We start from the raw sequence: 18,947 nt of genomic DNA, 5'->3' as shown, positions 1-18,947 counted from the left end.
TCAAATACAATCCATCGTTTACAAAGGCAATAGTGATTGTGGTCGAATGCTATTAATTGAACAGGATTGTAGGCGTTTCATTTAACAGAAATTGCTCCAATGATCTTGCATTTCCAGAATACTTGTAACAATATTCTAGAAAGGGTGTCAATGTAGCAAAACATATTTATTGATTGCAGGCTAAAATTTATTTCTAATTTAAAGGTTTTATTCTGTACCGCTTACATTGTACAGCGATGAAAAGCTCTGTGCTCTTGTACAAAATAACGTCATACGGATGGGGAAAATTTTTATCGTGTTTGGTTTGAAACATTCGGATGAAGGCAATGGTCAAGTTATAGAACTTGTTTTTCTCCCTTCCTTTCCAGTGTGTCACTCTTGATTTTGATTCAGTTTGTAAACTCATCAGACCAGGAGGAGGCTGCCTGATCTTCCTCCTACCGTGCGACGGCATTTTATTTGTCATCCCCCAGCCATTTTCGATCATGTTCAAACGAAACTTGTTACCATTATTTTCCATGTTCGGAAAAGTTACTATTGAAAAAAAGGGGGAGAGAATTGTGTAGCATCTCGCACTGTCGCGTCGTCATCATGTCGTCTTTAGAAGGTATACGAAATTGATGTATCTTTTATGCCTTGCTCGAGGCAACCGAAAAGATTGAAACCAGGAGCAGCAGCAACAGCAGAAGCAGAAGCAGCATCCACAATAGATGACTGAACTGAAAATTGTTCAAGCGTGTGCTAGTCCACTTCCCACCGCCCAACTCCCGTTGCTGGTTTGATATCGTTTTACAACAAAAAAAAAACCCACTGGTGGGTGCTGCACGAAGGAAAAAGAAAAAATCAACCCTAAGGCAAAGACAAGCACAGCTTTGGCTCTTGTGCTTCTGAAGCGAGCCCCTCGCGCTGTCTAAACACACGGGCCCAGCTAGGCTAGATTCTAACTTTCTTTCGAATCCTTGAAACACCCCCGACAACGCCCACACAATTGGAACGGAGGACCTTTCGACGACGTTGTAAAATTGGCTAGCAATGTTTGGAAAGGCGCACGAAACCGAAAAAGTGGAATATAATTTTCAAAGGAATATGTTTAGTTCGGTTGTACGGTTTCCAGCTCCGGGCTTTCGCTATGAGAAGTAATGTTTTCGTAACCTGATGTGTTTCCCATAATTAAAAACCGACTAGAAGCGGCATTCAACCGTTTCTCGAAAACGGTTGGGAGGTTCTTTGTTTTTTCGTTGTTGCTACTGTTTGGTCTCGGACTCGAAGGGGGGCCACGATCAAAGAAAGCACCAAAAAATTGAAGAAATTTAAATAGTCCAAAGACCTGCTGTTTCGTGCAAGTACCTCCCCTTCTTCTGTATTGTGTAACAGAAACATATGAACGATGCTATAAATATTGATTCTATAAAGTTTCTTCATTGACAAGGACTACCCAAATGCTCGATTTGTTTTGTTATGCACCGGGATTGGCAGCTTTTTGCGATGCTTTAAAAATACCCGTTGGCTATGAAGGCTAGAAATATACAGCGATATACAATAAATCAAAACATAATATACTGTCTGTACATATTCCCTAAATATATACAAACATGAATTTGTTCAGTTAAGCCACTCAAATTCTAGCTAAATTTATTTCATTAATCATTCAGTAGATCCGTACGCGTCTCAACAATAAGCCACAAGACAGTACGGTGGAAGTCAAATGGACTGAATTTATTATTTAGCCGAGGAAGCAACACCAACCAACCCACAGCACAATACACCATTAGAGGAAGAAGACGTTTGACAGTCAGGATGGAAGTGATTTGTAATTAATTACTCGATAGCTTATCCCCCAGCAGATTAGATTGGATTCCACTGATAGCAGATTTTCTTGGAGAAAGTTATTAGTTGTTTGTTATATTTGCCGGGAGAATACCTTGTAGCTTAGTGTATATTGTAAATTGATATTAATAAAAAATGTCACATGATGATGTTTATTTTTGTCCATGTCTTATAGTTGCTGGATATATAGATTCTCTGAACATGATGTTACTTGTAGAGAAACCGTTTAAATTACAGCTCATTTATAAAATTGTGTAAATGACGCGTGTTATGAACTTTCAGATAGTTTGACGCAGTTAATTATTGGGCTGAAATTCACTATAAATTACATTGAACCATTGCGCAAGGTACGCGCCGTTCGTTTGCTCAAGTACTCTGCTTAAGGGTGTGAAACAGATTTACAAATTGCTTCCTACAGCCTAATTTCCTGCGCACACGTGCCTTCACCCTAGCGTGGAATGGAAATCTCCGCCCAGCAAGATAAACCATTCTAAACGGAGCAAAGCGGCAAAAACGAGACAGACGGCTGGTGCTTATCGTAAGTTCGGGTTCCGCCGATGGCAGATCTTAATTCGTCCTGCTGCGTATCCAATTTTCCGCCAATAAGCGCATGTATATCTGCGTCCGTTGTGCTCGCTATTGATTCGGGAGTGTCGGCGTGTGTGCGTTTGCGTTCCGTACGTTTGGAAAAAGAAATTTTGGAACACAAATTTCTCCCTTGCCTGTCCCTGTTCATTGGTGCTGTACCCCGTGTTTCAGGGAGAAACATTTTCCCACCGAGCAGTGTAGCATTGACTCATTCAAAAACATGATTTCAACGCATGCACACACAATCCACCAAATGCCAAGCCTCCTTCTATCAATAAGGTAAAACGGAAGCCTCCAGTCAGAGCTTCTCCAACACCTCAACAGTACCGCGATAGTCAAGAGATGATGCTTGCCGCCCCACCCTCAGTTTCTCATTTACATGCCCCGCGGTACTACGCATTGTAGAGGGCAGACCAGAGAGGCATAAAAAGCGATGCTATCATCGCCCCGATAATTATGTGAATAAGGGTAATTGTGTATCGGTAGTGGCAGTAGCAGCAGCAGTAGCAAGTGCGTCGATGAAGTTTGACGGCAAAAATCAATGGGAATTATTTCTCTTGATCCCTCATTAGAACGTCTTTTCCGTGTACGATTGCTTCCAATTTGCCTTCGGCCTTGTTACAAACGAACATGATTTAGGCCTCCATCGCTTTGCGCGGGTCGCTACCAGGGCATTCTATAATTGGTTATTAGTGCAGCATTTTCCAAAAATATTTCGTTGCTTGCATTGGGCATCAAAGCTGTTTTTAGAAGAACTTATTTCGCATTTCTTCGGAAGATGTGCCACATTTATATCAGCGGGCCCCACAAACAAACCCACCTCATTTCATCTAGCATCCTAATTCTGTGTATTATCATCGTTTTCCCATTGCTTACTGAAACATACATTCATCTATCGCGTTCAAAAATTGGAGTAGACGCCACCACCACCCAACTCAAAACCGTTGTGTTTAACACCCTTGTTGCCGTGCGTCCGCTTCCTTGTAGTAAACGGAAACGTCTTCGGTCGTCTTGTTGTTTATAAATGCAGATTTACGGCTACTACACAAGACCGCTGTTAGTAATAGCATGGGAAAGGTTATTAAAGTGTCCGCGGATATATATGCTGCCGGAACAGGTTTCTTAGAAAAATAGGGCAAGAATGCTGTAGTTGGGAGGAAAGCATCTAAATGTGAAGGTGTATATGTACGAAAAGAAGAAGAAAAAACAACGCAAAACATATCAAAGAACGAAGAATGATAATTCGTTTTCGCGAACGCGCGAGTTTTTGTTTATAAATATCTACCAAAAAATACATCAAGGTGTTTGTACTGCTGCTTCTTCATAGTCGTATCAAGCGACGCATGTGGATGGAAGGGAAGGATTGAAGTTCAAGCATAAAGCTAAGCTGCACGGTTGGGAGAAAGTCTCATGCCGCTACTGTCGGGGGCAGTCAGACGACGCTATTCTAAATTTATCTCCAACGCGTGCACCATCATCATTCTCTCTACGGCCCGAATGCCGGTTAGTGTTGCGGGAGAGTAGATGGTGTGTGTGTTAGCATGCTGACAGAATTCGGCAATAAAATTTTTACACCCATACCATTTATTACTCCATTGGCGAATAGTGATGGTATTTCGTTGGTCGCAGTACCACGATGCAAGCCGACCATCATGACGATAAACATAGATCATTTTCATATTTTCTGTGATAAAATTTCGCTTTCTGTAATGTACACCTGTCAAACCGACGAAATTTGATCTTGTGTTATCTTTTGTACTACTTTATATAATATTCGATATTTATGTATCTGTTGGTCTAAACTAATATATGCCTTTATCTTTTATTTCATTGCAGGTAATGAAGAAAATGATATATTTAAACATCATGTCACATTCACGTACCTTTGGTAAGATTAATTTAATTCTAAAAACACCCCAAAACGACCGATTGAGCGGTATATGACGGAGGTGACAACACACATATAGGAAATTATCGGTCATTCTGAAGCAATAACCTCTTTTAATTGCCTTATTGCCTTATAGAAGCAGTTTACTAGTTACCACCTTGCCGTTTATTTCATTTCCTAGTGTAAATTCATATTGGATTGAATTAGACAATCCACAATACCAAACTCGGCTGTTTCGAAGATCCTATAAATTATCGACAACATTTGTTTAACATTCGTGTGTTACTCGTTTTTCATTCCGACATTAATGCAATTTATTTTCTCACGCGATCTTCGCCACGATTGCTCTGAATTCAATGTTGCGTGTCAGATTATGGTTCAAATCGAGTTTTTTGTTGTTGTTATGCGTATCCTTTCTCGCCAACATTCACACCTTTACACCACAACCCACATTTCGATGATGGTGTAGCGCAAGATCACGATTTCCCTTTCTTGGAAACTGCTCAATGCGCGACCCCTTCCCTCGCTGGTCTGACCATTTGAAGGTGGCATCATTTTCTTAATTCCTCTGTTAGGCACGACAAGTGGGAATTTGGATTTCCTCTCCTGCTTCTGCTTTTGCTGCCACTGCAGTAATGTTAGCAATTGAACCAGAAGCGCATTAATTGATCTAACGAAGCATCCTTCCACTGTGCGGAGAAATCTCGCACCGGTCGGTAAAAAAATGCGGTGAAAAACTGTAAATGCCGCACCGCTCCTTTCCGCGCTCAGTACACCAACTTTACAATGCCGCTATTGGACTAGCAATCATTTTCCTTCGTTCTATGTCACGAATCTCGCTCATCTGCTAAACCGGTTACAAATTGGCTGAGCACTGGTGGGTAGACTGCACACGCCCAATGTTGTTGGACGCTCTGCTTGTTTTGTGACCATGTTGGGAAATGGGTAGCATGCTGGAAAAACAACATTAACGGGGCCCGACTCAGGCAACCGGATGATGTACGACTGAAAACCAGGTCATATTACAAGGAGAAAAGCATCTTTCTCAGCTCGAGCTACCTTGGGACCAAGGAATCGATCCCTCGTGCTGCCCAAAGCGTATGAAAGCAAATTAATTTCAAAGGCTTGTTTGACATGAATAATAAAAAAATAGCAATCGCCCTCCACGAAGGCTTCATTTTATGGTTATAACTTACTTACCTGTGTCTCCCAGCGGATAGTTGTGTTCTGCTGCTTTTGGGTGCTGGAAAGAGAGGTACCTTCGTTTATGGGAAAGTAAATATGATGCTGTTTAAAATGTATCCTAATTTTGGCATAGCACAAGTTTCGATCAAAATCACCCAGCATATCCAATCGCGGCTGGACAAGCGCACGTCACGTGCCATTGTTCCTGGTTGGTTGGTTGGTCTTCCGGAAACAAAATCCGACGAAAACACGTAGTGTACAGGATTGAACGACGGCGCAAGAGCGCGAGACCTGATGGTGGTGGTCGTGGGCGAGATACTAACACAAAAATTCTGTGGTCCGCAGGGATTATGGTCCACATTTCCCAACCCCCCTCCAACAGGATACAACCGCAAACCAACTGCGAAGGCATGTGTCGACAAGACCACTGCAAAAAAAGGTAACGTGGTGGGAGGTGCGTCCTGGCTAAATCACCTTTTTCCGTGGCGTAAGGACACTTCGGTGTTGCTACGCCGACTCGTGCCGTATGTTTTGCCGATGGTCCGGAGCTCTGTGTGTGTGTGTGTGTGTAGAGTGACACAGAACACCATTTTCCCCATTTACCAGCCTGCGGGGTAGAAACAGGAGAGCCATAATTCATACTAAATTGTTTGGCTTATTACCGGAGTGAATATTTATGGGGATCGTGTGTCCAACCAGGCGCGTGTGCGGTGGGCAGGAGGCGAGAACCATGGCGCACAGCTTGCTGCTACTGCCTGCGCACGTAAGCCTTTGCTTTCGCTTACGCGTGTCGGGGTTAAGGTTAACGGTTTCTAACTGCTTCGCTGCACAGCGGAGGACGAGTGTCAGCTTTATTCGCTGGAAAGAAAACAAACCAGGCGCAACAAAAAATCGAAAAAAACGACAACAAAAATCCGTAACGTCCGCGAAAGGATTCGCCGAGCCAGCCCCCCCCCCAGATGATGAGGAAGCAAATAGAAGGCTTTTCCTGACGAAACCCCGATCGTGTCCCCACTTTCCAACACACTCTCTCACTCTCCATACTGGCCCAGAACGACAGCGTGCTCACAAGAGCCAAGCCTACGGTCGACCGTTTCGGGGAGCCTCCCGAGATTATGACGCCGTTGCGAATGCGGCGTTGCGTGAAAATTGAAATAAATTTTAACCAACCTGAAGAAACATAAAGTATTCATTCGTCCTGCGCTTTTTTCCTCGGCACGATCCCAAATGGTGGTGGACACCGTTTTACGCACTTTCCCAGTGAACGGCCGCCGCTGCTCTGCCGCTTAATGAGCCCAGTATATGGTGCAGCATGTGTCCCAGAGCGCTGGCTGGGCGGCAAAAAAAGGGCGCATGGATCTCCCACAGTACATAACGCGTCCGCTCCCCTTGACCGCCAAGGTCTGCAATTTTGTTGTGTGTATATACTTTTTTTAAATTTATTACCAAAGTTTAGGCATTGTTGGGAGCGATGCTTCGGGCCGAATGAAGTTATTTCGGTTCGAAAATTAATCGCCAGAGGAAAAAGGGGTTTGCTGATTAATTCATTCTTTATCCATTTAGGTTAGTTGGTCCGGGGTCCGGTTTCCTTGGACCGATACAATAAGCGATAAAAAAGAACTAATAATTATTAACGGCTGTTGTTTCGGTGTGTTCACCGCCCGGCGAGGGAGAGGGGGGTTGGGGATAGGGGCTTACAAGTGTATTTTTGTTAATCGGCAACCAATTCTAATTTAAATATGTGTTATACATTTTTTCATTCGGTGAATGCTATCGATTGGAAAAATAATTACTATTAAGAAAACAGAATCATTGTTCGTTCAATTTAACCCGGTACTTTTTCCGGGTCTGGAGTATTTTTATTTATTATGTTAGTCTACAAAAAGTACTTTAAGTCGGACTTCTCTAGTGGATATCTACGATTTGGTGTAACGTCCTACGCGGACATGCCGGCCTATATACAGGCTTTTGACACTTATTCAATACCATGTAGCCAGCCAGATAGTCAGTTCTTGCTATGGAAAGACGATCCATTCTAGGTTTGTACCCATGACGAGCATGTTGTTAAGTCATGGGAGTTGACGACTATACCACGGGATCGCCTCCTAGTGGATATTTGGATATTATAAATAACACTAGCAAAAGGAAAGGTTTTTATGCGAATTTCCGCCAAATAAAGGAAGCACAGTTTCTTATGTCAATTGGCTGCTGGAACATGACTTTTTTTTAAACCAAAGGTTCTACCGAAAAAAGAGTGAACTAATACTTATATGCGGACAAAATGTCGGAAACCGTTAAGCGATCCAAAAGTAATAAAAGAAAAGAAAATTTACTACAGAAAATGGCCAATTCCGGGGGACAAGTTTTTTTTTCTCTCTTGTTACTAGCACTTCTTCCGTAATTCCGCCAACGATCAGCAAAACATAATTTGCCGCCAAACCTTGCGCACCTCATCCGCATTACCCTTCGCGCGGTGTTTTTATCCCAGTGTCTTAATATTCTCCGGCGGAAATCCGGTGACGAAAAACGGTTTGTACAGTTTTTCGCGACGTAAACGGGTAGTCCGCGCGCGGTGATTGGATGCTGGGTTGGTTATGTTGAAATTGATGGTACAGAAGGTGAGGGCAGCAGGAAGCTGCAAGGTGCCGGGTTTTTTGGGCAACCGGGCGCACACCTAGGAGTGGTGGAGATGGACTCAAAAAACCGGATACGGCTGGATAAAAGGGAAAACATTAAATAAACATGAGCATTTGCATAACTGAAAATTAAATAACCGGAGATAAAAGCTGAACCTATATACCGACCTTGCCTTGCTCGGCCGACGTAGGGAAAGTTTCACTTGAGCTGAGCTCCATCTTTTTTTTTTGGTTGTGTGTGTTACTGCTCTTTATTCTAACAATTTGAGGAAAATGATTGTGTGTCAAGCAAAAAGTTACATCGCGTGCGCTGCTGATTTTTTGTTCTTCCCGCTTTCTGTGTGTTAGACGCTTTATATTAATAGTTCGGAGGGTGTAAGAAAGGGTGCGGTGCAGCGGGTGAGCGGTCCGACGGGTCGAGACAGCTACGACACGTATTTTCTGGTTAATTTAAATCGGATGAGGCTAACAACAAATTAAGTGCATTTTAACTGTCCTTAGGGTGGAAGATTTTTCGGTCATGTTACTGTAATCGATTTTAAGTTGAGATTTTCAATTCTTTTGGGATGGCTTCTCGTAACTGTCAACTGAGAGGTGTAATGCTATCTCGTACTATCCGTGTGCTTTCTGCTAGAATGTACGAGTCGTACACCTTATTACCGTTTTTAATCGTGTATAACAGTCTCATTTTCATTACAACATTAGTAAAATTAAATCACGCAGCTGTACAACCTTTGTTCAGTTTTTCAAACTTGTTTTATTCAAATATACCTATTGCTATTAGTTATTATAAATGTTAAAATACTCTTCCTACGTTAAAATAATCTTTCCTTCTTAATATGTTGAACTGAGCCATATTTATTTTCAAAACTATTCGTTTTGCATAGATAGTTTGGACGAGACGCTTAATTAATGTAAGATAACTGTTTCTGTAATCGATTGTACAATATTCTACTAGCTGCTCAAACCTCTTTAAGTAAATAAGCTATTTTCAAACTCGCTTGGTTTATCTTTCTTTGTAACGCAAACAAAGCGAATGGCAAATTTCGCTATTCCATTGCCACGACTCGTTTAAGATGCGGAATGATTGCATCTTTTGGTGTGTGGCCGTCTCAATCGTTTGTTCGAAGCAGCGGATGGTCCTTCTCGGCGCATTCTATTTTTCTCAGCAACACAACCGAAAACAGAAATGCAACAGACTAAATCCCTTTGTACTTCCTACCCCTGGCGCAGACAGTTAGTTGCATGCGGAACTATGAAAACAAACGCTTATGTGTGCAATTAAAATAAGTGTACCGGGTCGAAGCTAGAGACAGCTGCTAATCCATTTTTAACTTTTTGATGGTTACAATTAATGAAAAAAGGTAGTTTGTTACGGGTGTGCGTAAAATTGTCGCTTGACAACGTTCCCAGGATAAGAAGCGAGAACGAGCCGCTAGTGATGATGCGAATTAGCAGGATAGAGTTATTTAAGAGGCGTTCGGACTACAATATCGGCCATTCATTTACAATTTAATAACATGGAGGTGTAAGATGAACCTGCTTTCTCATAATTTTACTATCAAACTCAATCTAGAACTGTAACGGCTTATTAAACCGGATGGAAAAACTCATAATATGACTAAAAGTGTATTCAAAATTCTTTTTAAAATTGATTATCAAGCTATTGCTAATGTTTTCGATGATGTTGTCATATCCAAATGTTTTCTTCTTTTTTTTTTGAAGTTATTCAACAGGATGGAAGAACTCATAAAGTGGCTTCAAAGCATGCGAAAATCTTTAAAATTGAATATATAGCTATATCCAAGGTATCCGATGATTTTGTCATTAAGAAATATATTCTTCTTTTTGGCGCAATGACTGAAACGGTCTTGTCGGCCTATACAGGCTTTCGAGATTTTTTAAGCAGTATTACTCAGCCAGATAGTCAGTCCTTACTACGACCGACGGTCCATGCGAGGGGGGTTGAGCATTACATGGTTTCCCAAGTCACTTTCGAATGTGTACATAATTCTTCTTCTTCTTCTTTAGGTTATAGCATCGTCCTCATATGATGGAAATATCATCATAATCAGAGGATTGGTTATTTTCTAAGGGAGGCTTGTGTTTGACAGCCTATGTATCCCTTACTCTTTCATAATTGTATACATAATTATTCAGCGCCTCCAAGATGGGTTTCAACAGCTGTCAAATGGTGTACTTACTTCATAGTAACATTTCAGTTTTTACACATAATTCCCAACACATCACAAAGAACTGGCAATCTAGCTTGAGACATGTTGAAAATCATGCTGAAAAAATTATAAATTATTAATTGATGATGGAAATGACATATCAGATTGATGTGTTGATCCACATACACCATCACCAGTGTGGATACATTCGAAACCGGCTTGGAAAACCCTGTATTATATTAAACGTTCTAAGTGTCGTATAGAAAACAAAGACATTTTTCACGTGCGTATGATATCAACTACGTTATTTGTGGCTTCAAATAATTTGAAGCGGTGGAATGGTGGCGCACATGTCAGTCAATTTCGGAGGAATAGCTTCGAAAGGCTCGTTTTACAAAATATTTGCCGAGTCTTGTATTATTTGATGATCGAAATACACATACCTGAGAGCTGGGTTGGGTTCTCGACCTTTCTGTTGAAACCAAACATTACGGTTTGGATTGAACATGATATTCTACTGGTTCTACTGAGATTTTCAGTAGGGGCAATCTGAGATATGTGTTTTAAATGACTTAGAATAGTTGTGTAAGTGGGGGAAATTAACGTGTAGACAGTTGAACTTTCTTTTTGCTAATGGTTATTCACTTGTCCGTTTTAGTTCATTTTTATATGCTATAATTCATGATACAATTCATCTAATATTCATCTAATCTCCTGGTTATGTTCTAGCCTTTAAGAATTGTCTGATCCTAATACCGTTGCTATAATCCCATGCCATAATTCTAATATAATTCAAATACAATATATAACGAGAAAAGCAAACAGATGCTGCAGATATGTAACCATATTTATTTCAAGTGTTTTAAGATCATGTTTTTTGAGATGGAAAATCTGCGGAAAATCTGTTATTCATTTCCTTTTCCTATTTTTGTTAATAGGTCTAATGGTTTTCATTGGGTTTTATTACATTTTGCAGTTTGTTTCCACTAGGAAAATATGCAATGGCAATCAAGTAATTCAACAAATTCACCAGTCCCATGCAATTCATCAACAACATGTTAATAATTTTCAAATCTTCATGAATTATGTGATTCTATTTTGTGGTGCAATAACATTGATACACTTTATTGTAATTGAGCATCGCTCTGCACACTCAATAATATACAACTGAAACTCGCCAAAATACAAATGCTGGACTTTTAGTGCACAATGCACAATGTTCGTTACATTAGCTTCATCGAATTAAATGTTAATTACTTCAAGATTTATGATCTTGTGGTGAAATTGTCGAATGGGCAAAAAATATTATAAATGATTTACTACCTACCGCACATAACCCCTCACCTGTAGGCCATAGCATATTTATTTCATTTATTTAATTAAGGCTATTAACGATGCAATAAAAAGCATAAAAAATACGTTTCGCTACAGTACGTATGGATAATTAATCATGCAAGGTGCCATATGCAACACGTGAGCAATTAAATTGTTCCTCTCCCTAATATCCTTTACCTCTGCCAAACGAAACGTGCATTATGTTGCAGTAAATCCTTCTATTCGACGTCTTCGTTAACACATTTGATTGTAATTATTCCTTCTTGACACACAAGTACCGTAACAAATTTTGTAGACCTGTAGCCTGCCAAATTGATGTCTTGGGTTGCTTTCGTTCTGACAGTAAGGCGTTTCGACTTTCAATATGATGAATGCAGAAGATTCAGAGAAAGTTTCGCTAACAATCACTTGTAAAACAAACATACATCAACGCTGAGTTATCTTTAAATTGATGTTTTCTTTTTATTTGTCTTTTTCTTCACAGGAAGTTGGAAGCATTATCGGAAAAAAGGGAGAAATCGTCAAGCGGTTCAGGGAAGAGGTAAGTACTTGGTGAAAACGAAAAGCAATTTGATTTTCTTCCCACTGTGTTGCCGTACCACTCACACACACTATCTCGTGGCTGCAATTGTTCTCGTACCAGATGATTTACTTCGGGTTCTGTTTTCATTTCTTTCTTCTTTGTTTTCATCGACGATATTTTCATTCCTGTATTTGAAGGAACAGATTTGGCAAAGCATCCTTTTATCGGAACTGCCATGAACGATAAAGTAAAGTGCAATGTTGTGTGAAGTAAATCTTATTCTTCCATCTGGAATCCATTTTTTGTGTGTTTGTGCGTTCCTTTCAACACTTTCCGCACGATCCATGATCCAATAACGCTGTTGTTCGATGCTGCCATATGTCACGTCTGAAATATTTCATGTTTGATTGTAAAGTTACCTCTTTCGTTTTGATCAGCTTGTTTCGCATAGAATGAGAAATAAATCTTTTTTAACTATCAAAACTTCGTTCATGTGCTACACATTGTTATATGCGTTGTTTTTGTCCGTTTTTTTGTCTACACAAGTTGGATGTAATTTAATGAAGTGAATGAAAAATTGAATTTCAGGCACTTTCATTATAACCAACACTTTTAGTCTTTTTATTTTTCAACTAATCCAATTTTCATTTGAAAGTAATTTGTTTTTGTTTATATCATCTGTACTTTGACTTTGACTTGGGCCGGTCATGGTCACATGGTGGTCAACTTGTACGACTTAAGTTGTTAAGTTAATGCGAGTCATGGGCTCAAGCCACAAGTGTCTCCATGCGTAGGACTGACTATCCTGAAAGTCTGAATTGGTGATTCAGACAGGCCTTGACCGACAACGGTTGTTGTGCCAAAGAAGAAGTACTTGGACTCTGAAGCTCTTATATAACAGATAGAAAGATACAGACAAATGTAAAAACGGTTCCACAAGAAACCACCACACCAATCTGTAGACCTAATTAGTGGGTTCATAATTTGTAGGAGGTGTCAGCTATCATTAAATGCCTTCATTATTGTGCGAATAGCACGATCTTCCTCCCAAACAATGACGGTGTTTCAGGAATGAATCCTTACGGCAGAGCTCCAATTTTCCTCTTTTGTGTGCTATATATTTCATTTTCTTCATCGGCAATTGCTGTCCTTTATGTGCATGGTAGTAGTATCTATACTACGCCTCCAAATGACTATAAGAGCAATAGTTAAGCTCATTTACACCGATCGTCTTTTTAGTTCAGGTTTCTACTTTCACTCATTCGATACACACAAGCAAAACATTGTTTTTTTTTTTGTCACAGGTTAGAAAGAGAATGCGATTTACACTCATTCAAACTACCCAAACGAAAGTCAATAGAATGTGATATGTGTTTAATGTTTATCGCGACAGACTGCAAGATAGTACCTAACAGCATATCTATTTCGGTTTCTGGTTACTTTTGTGATCACTGGAAAGCAACGCTTATATGGATTCATTCTTCAAGCGAACATATAACTCTAGTTCCCATTGTTGACTTTACCTTGAAAGGGAAATGAAATAATCCCATTATCGAAATTCTATGCTTTTCTTTTCGTCTTCACACAACCTGAGGAATGCTTTACAGTGCCAACTGCTCGTTGCCAACACACCGATACGATACGGTCCTCTTTTTTACCCCAAACACTGACGCTGTAGAGAAAATATTATTAAAATCTCTAACCATACCAACATGGAGCCACAGCGCCATGTTTGCTCTTACGTTCCTAGTGCATCTATTCATATCCTTTTTGCTAACAATGTTCCATGATGCGCCAAAAGGAACTACTCGCAAGTAGCGTGTCTTTTGTACAACCACTATATCACTAGTTTCGCGCCCGGAAATGACGTCATTATGTCTGAGAAAGGAGCCTTCGTAGCATTGACATAAATGTAATATTGCCGTCTAAAGCGGTAGCATGCCGATGCTGTGGTACAATCGTTAAGTGTACGTCTGAACCACATGTTCAGATGGATGGAGTCAGTTCATGCGGCCCAGTATAGATTGTTCGAGTCCTTCATACTCAGGACTAACTATCTTGCTTATGGGTACTGCTCCACATAACTAGCTATGAAAGGCTTTGCATTAGAAGGTTGCATAAGAAGATAGAGAAGGTTGGGCTGGTCTCGTGGTACAGTCGTCTACTCGCACGACTTAATAACATGCTCGTAATGGGTTCAAGCCCCGAAAAGACCGTGTCCCCATACGTAGAACTATGTACCATTAGTACCCACTAGTGGTAAAGACAGGCCTTGACCGTCAGCGGTTGTTGTGCCAAAGAAGAAAAAAGTTAAGAAAAAGTTAAACCCATTTGACAAGTAATATAGAAAGAGTACATTGTATGTGTACAATTGTATTGTATATTAATTATTCACAAACATGTTCTTTCCTTCTAATAAGTTCAATAGACGACAACTTGCTTGCGAATGAATGTTATCAATAACGTAAAAATTAAGTTTCCTTTTCAAGAAACCTTCATGTAGTAGTGCATCAAAATAAAGAATAAAAAAACCCGTTGTTAGCATGATTCTGATATTAATACTACCTTAAATTGCGGAGTGTTATCATTACTTTGTTACTTCCGATTTGTGTAGTTTTCCTTATTAAAAAGAAGTAGAAATTATACTATTATTAATGGCAGGCCTTGACCGCCAACGGTTGTTGAGCCAAAAAGAAGAAAAAAGAAATTATACACAAACAGCAACTGAATTTGTTTCATACTCAAGCAAAACATACTATTAAATAATAAATCATTTTGCTAGTTGCTTAGCATTACTTCAACAGCTTACAGTCATATTTAATGCTTCCTAGACTGTTATTAAACAGTAATTCAAAATGTCTTAACAGCACATTTACGCCTAAACAATCATTCCATTGCCTTAACACAGCCTTTAAATAAATGGCGCTTGAATTAAAGCGGAAATCTTTTAAAAATTACGTGCGTACAGAAACGCGTCTTGCTCTTCGCGAATCAATGAGCAAAAAGAGAAGATTGAAACACGAGTGAAAAGGAAAAAGCGCTCCTGGCCATGAACTTTTCACCGGAATATAAACATCCGTGTCCGCTTCCGGCGTCGGGAATACAAGGGGTATGGCGCAGGATACTGCGCGAGCCAACCGCGCGTACCGGGCCTAAAAGCGAGAAAACTTTTGGCCTTTTTATGCTCGAGCATGTGATTTGCTGCTGGATATTTGCGACGACCCCTCTGCTAGTCGACGGTCGTCCAGGACTTGTTTTTTATGCAATCGAGGTTTTTGCTATATAGGCCTGTTGTTTGGTGGTGTTTTTCTACCAAAACAACCACCCGGAGACTATATTGTCGTTTCCTGAGCGGAGAGGGCCTATACTACAACGCCCCAAAATCGCCAAATCATAAAGTTTTGTCGCTTCCAAATTTTGTTTAGAGTTTGTTTCACTTCAATTCCGAAGATGGACAGAGGATGGGTGCTTTCTCTGTCTCTTTTTCTCACTATGGGGTTCCGTGGTAAAAGCGCTGGAAGCGTTTTAATAGACAGCTTCGATGAGAGGTTCGGGTCAACACTGTACTGGCACTTTAAGTGTTCATAATTAAATAAAGTTTTCTAATTTTTTATCATGTTTCGCTCTCTCTCTCTCTCTCACTCTCTGTCTTTCTTTACTGTTTCATCCTAACAGTCCGGCGCAAAAATCAACATATCAGACTGCTCGTGTCCGGAACGAATCGTGACGGTCTCCGGATCCAGAAGTGCGATCTACAAAGCCTTTACGCTCATCACCAAGAAGTTCGAAGAGGTACGTTTTTTAAGATAAAGTGATTTGAATTCGTTGAAATTAAAATCTAAATATTGTGCATTTTTTTTTTTAATACTTTAATCACAGTGGTGTTCCCAGTTTCAAGACAATGCGAACACACAGGGTAAACCACAAATTCCCATCCGTTTGATTGTGCCAGCTAGTCAATGTGGTTCTTTGATCGGTAAGATTTTAATTCAGATTAAAACAAAGCCCGGCCTTTTGCTGCAGACTCACCAAATGTCTTCAATTACAGGAAAAGGTGGATCGAAAATTAAAGAAATTCGTGAAATCACCGGCTGTTCGATACAAGTTGCGAGCGAAATGTTGCCCAACTCGACGGAACGCGCCGTGACATTGAGTGGTTCCGCTGAAGCCATTACGCAATGCATCTATCATATATGCTGCGTTATGCTGGAGGTAAGTAGAAATATAGAATTACATTTTATTTAAACCATTGCTAAATTAAGAATTGCTCAAAAATGGATTTTTTTAATGTGTATTATTTCATTTGCACCAAGATGAAATTAAAAACATCATTCGATGGTATCCTTTATGGACCGAAACATTTATTATTATTACTTTACTTTGTCCCGTTGTCTTGCATTATGATGTGTTTCTTTTTTTAAGTTATAGAGATAACTTAATTAAACATAGTTTTTAGTTGTCCTTCAATTTTCGTCACTACTATTTATTTTGCACAAATGCAATATGTCTCGAAATCAAATTCTAATTATAGTCCTTTTGTCGACATTCCCATGTTTTTCCTATCCCCTAATGGCATTTACCACAATCGCGCACCTTCGTAACTCCGTGTGTTGTTGCCAATTCAGAATTTCTAATTGGTCCGGGGGCAGCACTGTTCTGCTCGCTCGGCCCGGCATTGATCTCAGCAGAGTTTTCACTTCAAGCGACATTTGCGACTGTAACTAATGGCGTATGATCTTTTGCATTGCTCAACCATAATGTGATCCCGTTCATCTTGATAGTCCCACCACCGTGCGAGTGCACATATTCATGCTAAATGACAACAATAAATTTTCGTTGCAAAAGCCATGCACTCTCTTCCCGCGTTTTGTGCTTTCATGCAACGCTGCGAACTACTTTCACGATGATTAATCTATCCCTAGGCAGCTGCTGTTGGTTGCAGCGAACGCGAGCGTATGTTCAATGCGTCGTGTCGTAGTTACGAATACATGGCCATTGCTCGGTACACTCATTCGCGATAGGATAACAAATTGGGTCGCTTAAATTCTTACCCATTGTGTAATGGTTAAAACACGTAGGTTAACACTTCCGCTTTTCAATATCATTTTTATTATCATGTACGAGCTAGAATAGTTCTAACGCTGAATACTTTAATATATAGCAATGTGGAAAACTTGATTTTTTTTACGAAAATCAAATACTAAGTTTAGCTTGCACAATTTAACAACCCTATTATGGTAGTAAGCCTAAACGATTACTTAAACAAAGCAGAGTGGAAAATGGAAAAGCACAAAAATTACTTTTTACTTTCTTGAAGCTTTTGTACATTTCGCATGACTTACCTTAACAAAAACCATCGCCACAAATAATACCATTAACAAACGCAACAAATCCGTACCCTTCTCTGTTTTTGTACTGTCACCCAGCTCCTGGATGGCATGATCTTTTCGTTTCGTTTGGATGATAATATAAATGACTATACAGTTTCCTCGCTCTACCAACTTGCTGGCAAGATGTGGCTCAAGATTTCGTTGAAATAGCATTCAGTAGCCGAATACTGGCCCCTCGCCCTTGTCTGTGCGAGGTGTAGAGCGAGGAAAAGGAGAAGATTTTACGAGTCGAATGAATTGCGCAAACGGCTGATACCGGAGTGAAGTAAGTGGTCGAAAAATGAACTGCGAATTTTATAGAAATTATTTCCCGTGGATATTTTCCGGTTTTTTGCCCTCCAACCCGCAAGTAGCAATATTTTCGAGAGTGGTTTTCCCTTTTTTCCCCCTTCCATGCTGAACCTACCTAACGTTACAATGTTTTCGGCCGTATGCCGTCGCTTTCATTGGGATTCCGTCGAGTCCCTGCCCAACCGTCGTCCACCCGGGTTGCAATCGTTTCTGTCGGGTTTCATTTAAAATTTCCTGGATAGACACTTCCAACTCTGGCAAAACGTGCACGTTGTGTCTTCCATCATCGTCCTGGGAATGGTATGTAGTGGTGGTTTACTACTTTACTTTTTCCTGCGCTGGGTACATTGCTGCTGCTGCTGCTGCCCGGCGGTAAAGATTTTCTTCGTAACGATTGTGGATGAACGAGCCCCGCCAGTGTTTGTAAGCGAATGGGAAAGAAATAATCCGCTTAGTGTTAACTCGCAATTTATTTAATGAAGTAATTTCGAATGGTGTGGTACGATTATTCGGAGTTTCAGCGGGGATGATTCTGGGTTACGACTATTGCCCAAGCAGCAGCGTCCCTTCGCTCTTTTGCATCCCACCTTCGCCGTCAACCAGCAGCGCCAGAGAAGCGCTTTAGTGCAAAACTTTTCAATGATCTTTTGCGTGTAAGCAGTATAGAAATCGTTTCGCGCGGTAGAAGATAATTAATAATGTAACGATGGATTTCCTCACGACGACTCTGCCAGCGGGAGGACAACAAAGTGCGTTTTTTTGGGGTGAGTTTTGTGCTATCGAGTCAAAACTGATCTCACTTTCCATTAAAAACTAATTGTTATTTTCTTCTGTGTGCGTTCTGTGCTGTGTGTGTGCTACAGTCGATTCAGCTTTCACTCGTAGAGTCAGTGGAGAAGAAAACTCTCCTTCCTGCTACCCGCACAGCCACAGAAGATCTTTGATGGGTGGATTTCCTGTTCTTGGCCCACAGCACAGCACGGCAAAGTACTTCCATCGCTCGATTCACCTGGCAATTAGGAATAGTGGTGTGCGCAAACTGAAAAGAAGCATCGTTAATTATACCATTTCACTGCCACTAGCTGATTATGAAGTTATAATAACAAATGG

The 18,947-nt window shown here is 40.4% G+C and overlaps 1 protein-coding gene across 47 annotated transcripts in view; it reads left to right on the top strand.

Annotated features, from left to right (window-relative positions):
• LOC1275753 (poly(rC)-binding protein 3) overlaps positions 1-18,947 on the top strand; it is a 127,238-nt gene that overhangs the window by 78,589 nt on the left and 29,702 nt on the right. For all 47 annotated transcript variants that reach the window (XR_009765372.1, XM_061648876.1, XM_061648891.1 and 44 more), the window contains 4 exons: positions 12,118-12,174; positions 15,832-15,948; positions 16,036-16,132; positions 16,205-16,368. Coding sequence is in view for 46 of the 47 variants with exons in the window: in XM_061648876.1 (XP_061504860.1) it covers positions 12,118-12,174; positions 15,832-15,948; positions 16,036-16,132; positions 16,205-16,368 (435 nt within the window). In the remaining variant the exon portion in view is untranslated. The remainder of the gene's footprint in view (positions 1-12,117; positions 12,175-15,831; positions 15,949-16,035; positions 16,133-16,204; positions 16,369-18,947) is intronic.

Source organism: Anopheles gambiae, chromosome 2 (assembly GCF_943734735.2).
Source record: "Anopheles gambiae chromosome 2, idAnoGambNW_F1_1, whole genome shotgun sequence".
NCBI lineage: Eukaryota > Metazoa > Arthropoda > Insecta > Diptera > Culicidae > Anopheles > Anopheles gambiae.
This window is presented reverse-complemented; position numbering and strand designations above follow the sequence as displayed.